The sequence below is a fragment of the Apodemus sylvaticus genome, chromosome 5 (assembly GCF_947179515.1).
Source record: "Apodemus sylvaticus chromosome 5, mApoSyl1.1, whole genome shotgun sequence".
In the NCBI taxonomy this organism is placed as follows: domain Eukaryota; kingdom Metazoa; phylum Chordata; class Mammalia; order Rodentia; family Muridae; genus Apodemus; species Apodemus sylvaticus.
Window position 1 is genome coordinate 42704453 of NC_067476.1, and position 6000 is coordinate 42710452.

At 34.8% G+C, this 6000-nt stretch overlaps 1 protein-coding gene across 1 annotated transcript in view; it reads left to right on the plus strand.

Annotated features, from left to right (window-relative positions):
• The window catches only part of Gca (grancalcin), a 29456-nt gene extending 27332 nt beyond the window's left edge, over positions 1–2124 (plus strand). Inside the window, exons 6-8 of the mRNA XM_052182578.1 lie at positions 110–223; positions 539–597; positions 1490–2124. Coding sequence (XP_052038538.1) covers positions 110–223; positions 539–597; positions 1490–1516 — 200 coding nt within the window. The 3' untranslated portion in view covers positions 1517–2124. The remainder of the gene's footprint in view (positions 1–109; positions 224–538; positions 598–1489) is intronic.
• Positions 2125–6000: the final 3876 nt, after the last annotated feature.

Genomic DNA, 6000 nt, shown 5'->3' on the forward strand with positions numbered 1-6000 from the left:
GAAAGAATTTTGAAAGTTAATCTGTTTCTTGACTTTATTAATCACAGTGGTTTCAGTACTTTATGGCACTTAACTTTGAAGGTTTTAATGTGTCAATCTTCCTTCTTAGGCTACAGGTTGAGTCCACAGACATTAGCTGCCATTGTTAGACGCTACAGCAAGAACGGCCGGATTTTCTTTGATGACTATGTTGCCTGCTGTGTGAAGCTTCGCGCCCTGACAGGTGCCCAGCATTTAAAAGTGGACTCAGTTTAAATGGCTTTTTTTTTTTAAATGTGAATAGTGTTTTTGTTTCTTTCAGGAAATTTATAATAGCATTTCTATTCTTTATTCACTATAATATCTAAGTAGTCTTAAATATTTAAAATATGAATGTAGAGAAAATTGAGGTTGCGCAGTTTTATAATGCTTTCATATTTCAGTGTCTTAGAATATTAAAACACTTAAGATACTGCTAGTCTTAATATTGGAGACATTAGGTATTGAAAATTAATGGGTTTTCAATTATAATTCTGAAACATAATTTTTGCATGTAAAGATTTCTTTAGGCGAAGAGACCACTTGCAACAAGGGATTGTGAACTTCATGTATGAAGATGTAAGTATTCTGAACACATCATAACATTTGTAATTTGCTGTTTGTTACTTAAAAAATTAAGTGGTGGTATCAACCAGGTTGCTTAGCCTGTAGACCTTTGTCACCAATCAGATTTGGTGGAAAGAGGAAACATTCTTCAAAAAAATTCTCTCTGACCTCCACATCTGCTCCATGACATGAGATGAGTATCTGTGCATGTGAGTGCATGCGTGGTCATGCTCACACACACAGACACACACACACGCACACGCATTCTCTTTCTCTCTAAATTAATCAATAAGTATATAAATGCAATAAAATGTTGAAAAACATTAACTGATCTATAGCAGAAACACTGAAAATAATATATTTGGTGGCTACCTTATGGTTTACATTTTTCATTAATGTAAACATAAGGTTAATGAATCATATCTCAGATGAACATCATGTAGAATCACATGACTGGCTTCTGGTAATTTATTTTTCCAATCATTTTAATAGTACCTACAACCATGGTTTATTAAACGGTAAGCTAATTGTTATGAGGATCTGCTAATTTGTGGTTATCTTTTCTAAGAGAGAGAAGAGAATATTTTTAGTCAGTGATAACATATGAAGCGGCTGGCTTTCCATTTCAAATACTCTCCAGGAACCCGGTTCTAGTTTTTTGTAAACTGAAGCCATAGCAAGCGGTATTTCATAAGTCCTTTTATGCTAGAGAGGTTTGGGGTTGGATTTGTCTGTTCCTCAGTGGATGGTATGGGATAGACAATACTTTTTATATACAGGTTTGAGTTGTAATCTTGAGCAGTTTCATTTTCTTACAATGAAAGTTCTCATGAAATTTAGTTAATTTTAAACAAATACAAACCATTTGTTGTTGCCGTGTGTGATAACGCTCCTCATGTCTTAGTTTTTGCAGGGCACTATGACAATTTGAAAGCCTAGCATTCCAAAGGCGGAGACAGACTGCGAATCCTTCTGCTTCACTGAAACAGACTGGACTACCTAAAATTCAAAGCTCGCGGAACATTTTTGTAAACCTTTCTGTGAAAGCTTCCCCCCTTTCTGTTATTTAACCTTTAAGCACAGTTCAATGCAATAGCTTTTTTATTTGGGATATATTATTTTTGGGAAAGTTATGACATTGCAGATATATGCAGACTCTCTCAAATTGTTGCTAATGGTATGTAGCTAACTGTTACCAGCATACCTGAGCCTTAGTCCTTAACAATAAAGCATATCAGAATGTAGTCACATGACAGATTGTCTACGAAGCCAAATAATGAAAGTCTAGATAAAACTTTTATATTATCTAAAGGCTGCAAGTTATACTTGTGATTTTGTTTGTGACTGTGGGTGTTTCTGGGAGTGAGTCCGAGGGGACATCTGCACTTTGTGCTGTCTTTGGGTTTCGACTCTACCACAGAGAACATAGCACATGTTCTTGGGCAGTGAATGAGAGAACTGTAGCTCCTAAGACTTTATCCCTTTTTGAGGTTTGTCTGTCAGCCTGGAGTAGTAGGTATTGTTTCACCTTTTTTTTTTATTCTATTGTTTATTTTCCTACAATATGTTTTAATGTCTTCCACGATTGTTCTTGTTTTCAACTTCTCTGTTTTTGTGTAGCTGTGCTTTGTGAGACCGGGTCTTCTACGTAGCCCAGTGGGACACAACTTCATGGTCTTTCTTACTTGTCCCCCATTGTTTTCATAAGTCCAAGACTCGCACACCCTTGCCCATACTAGAAATTTCAAATGAAGATACCTTTCTCTTTGATTAGTGAAGGCATAGATAACCTAAAATGTCAACCGTGTCTGAATCAAGCAGTTTTGAGGAGTGGCACATTTTAGTGCTGGGTCAGCGTTCATTTATGTTTGTTCATTTCACCAGGTGCTGCTCCTAGTTAATGGTGACAGTTTATAGAGAAAATCAAGTCATCTGTCCCTGTTTGACTGTTCAGAAATCCTATGTTGGACTTGTAGTATGGACTAATTTTTGTGCGTGCATGTGCGTGCCTGTGTGTGTGTGTGTGTTTCTGTACCATGTAGTGTTTTGATTTTTTTCTTTAATAATTTTCCTCCTCCCATTTCTCCTCTTTCCTTTCCTCTTCTTTTTCTTCCTTCTCCCCCTCTTTTCCCTCCTCTTCTTCCTCTTCCTCCTTCTTGTTCTGTAAGCAACATTTCTGGTGAAATTTTCTATAAGGTTTTCAAGTAGTTACCAGGTTCTTTGCACTAAGTTGTCTGGTCTAATGTCAGAGTTAATTTGGTTTCTGAATTTTCATATATTTTAACTGAATATATTCTAGCTGAATTCAGATGCAAATAGATATAATTTTAGTTTAGCTGGTGACAAAATTAAATATTTAAAAAAGAACTCCATGATTTTAAAAAATATTTTTAAAAGAAAACTCCACAAAAGTGCAACCTCTTTTATAAATACAGAAAACTTAACTTCAAAAGATCCTGGAAAGGAAATGATATCTAATCATTTTGACAGTGATTCCTATGTAACTTGCCATCAATCCACTTGGACAGTTGTATAAGAATAGATCAATGAATAATCCATACACATTGTCCTCTCACAATTTCATGACCACATAGTTAGTAGTCTGAAGGAATATTAACGGAACCATTGAACATACAGAATCTGAAGCTGTTATAGAAAACAGCAGCCACAGCCACATCATGATGTTGTAAGTCACTGAGCAATGTACACTCTTAATGTATAAGTGCTTTTATTTATACAGTAAACATGTTTCCATGTCATTTTGAGAATTTTTTAATAAACATTCAAATAGCTTGCTGTAAAGTTTTGTATCATACAAAATTTGTTACATATATACTGTAATGAGATGCTTCAGTTCAAACAACGGTGCATTAATTCAGCTATTATCTAAAAGATTGCCAAATGGTTAAATGTCAGGTATTGCACTTCTAGTGTGAGTGGCAGTTTACACATTTTAAATTACATCAAGGGAAAATCAATACTATGGGAATCTTGATTTGGTCCACTTTAAATGTATTTTAAGGACTGTGCTCATCAACCTATTTTAGGCATGCATTCAGAAAAAAGAAAGTTAGCAAATATATATTCAAGTTATATATTTATTTCCAGAAAAGGCATTTAGCCTGGAAGAAAGTAGAATTTATCAAGGAAGTTTAAACTCTGTGCAATTAAAAAAATAACAGAATCAATTTGTGATAGTTCTTTAATTAAAATATACAAATCAAGTTCACTTGTAATCTTATGTTATTACTAATTGAACAAACAAAATAAATACTATTTGTGAGAAATGTGCTTTTTTAAATGTTCTTTTCTTTTTGACAAACTGAAGTGGATATGTTTTGCCTTGTTTCATTAACAACTCTCTGTAAATTTGATAGGAATATGCTTTTAAAAGTTTGCAAATCGGATGCACTATTCAGATTCCCAGACTGCTTTCAATTAGTCCATCTTTGCTTACCAGGGAAAACACCACCGTGGTTCCCTTAACACTGTGGAACTTGCTTGAAAATTTCTCTTTTATTTGTTTTAGTGAAGTCATTTATGTAGTGAGTTAAGCTTCCTCGAATAAATGTCTAAGGCTCAGGAATCATCTAAAATATGTCTGCAGAATATGTCCATAATATCGGAGGACACAAATGCAAATCTTTAGACCGTCACGAGGTGTCGAATGCAGACAGTAGTTTAAATGAATATAAGCCTCATCATTTCAAGACATCTCTCCATATATTAAACTAAAATTTTCTTGTAATGGAGAACACAGAGAAGAAAACTTTCTAGCAAAAACACTTGGAGAAATCTGGAAGCGTCTGTGACTCAAGACCTGTCTATCCTACCTATTTGGGTGCTAGGAGCCCTGTGCTTTCACTCCCTCATGTTGTATCTGCTTCTACTTATTTTTAAGTGTTGCTTTCCCCATCTTACAAAGAAAAGAACATAGGTTCTTATCATTCCCTCTATCCAAGTAGCTTCATAATACATAGCTCAGTATATGAAAGCACAGGCTTGCTTCTCAGTCTGAACGTGTGGTAAGTAGACATACAGAGCACTTCTATCTCCTTGCCATACACCACAATCAGAAAATGCACAGGATTTTTGTCCTTGTGCTGGTCTTGTTATCAGGTGTGCCCCTTCATTAACATCAAGAAGTTATAGCATCATTTAATAGCTAATTGGAAAGTTGTGTGAATCAGGAATGATGGGTTTCCAATTCCGATGCGCTGGGGGCTGGAGTTTTTATCTTTTCTCTAAGTACAAATGTTTAAATATATAGATACATGCATATAACCATTTCAATTTAATTGTCTGTGTTGCTTATTTAGTTGTCTTATTTTTCTATGATTACTGAAATTTCAAAAGATAACTTGAGCAGTGTGGATGTCACCGTTCTAGAAATATACTAATTAAATACTCAGGTTATTTTGGAAATTAAAGGCCGTTTAAAAATGACTTTAGGATTTACTGGACTTTCTCATGCATATTTAAATTCCCACAGTTGGGCGAATGCAGGGCCCTCAAATACAACTTAGGATAGGGGATAATCATGTTACGGAATATTTCCAGGTTATTTACCTTCTCTACTTTGGTTCTGATTTCACAATCCGTTTCACTTACAGGCGGCAACGTAATGTTTTATGATCGGTGTCAGTTTGGCTTTACATTTGTCACATGGGATGTGCTCTCGACTTCTTACATCTTTAAAACAAAGCACAAAGAATGTACACCTTCACGCAGATGAAGCTGCGCTTAGACGTGCCATGCCAGAGCCAACGAGTTTTGTTTGAAAGTTTCTTCGAAAGATAGTGTGAATTTCCTTAAATGACACAGACACGGCTAGAGAAGGAATTAAGTCTGTATGGAACTTTAGCAAGAGGAAGTAATAGCTCTACACTTCCACTTTGAATGAAAAGATGAACCAAGCTCTCATTACAAATGAGCTATTTTGAATGCATATTAAAGGCCATTTACCCTTGAGCAAATTTTAGCAAACAATAAATATCTCTGTCATTTACTGCCAGGGTTCTGATGGGGCAATGAGTAAAATGTTTTAGTTTCTTTAAATTCAGATTGAATGCTTTTTTGAAAATCACTTAGTGGAGCTTGCTAGGGGTCTACTGGGACTGAGTAAAACTGTAGCACTGTTACAATGATGTGAATTTTGAAGTGAGCAGCACCACCATGCCTACAGTTTGTCTAGTACTATACCTAATAAAATGTTGGATCTTGTTGGAATCTTTATTAAAAGTACACTAGCTAGCTAATAGGATTTACTTCCTTTTTATTCCTCCAAAATAAATTCTTTTACAAATTCTTGAATTTTCGTGTATAAATAGATCAGAAATTATACGTCTCATTCTTAAATTAGGTATATATATATGTATATATATATACTATATTTTCAATACAACTTGTATACTT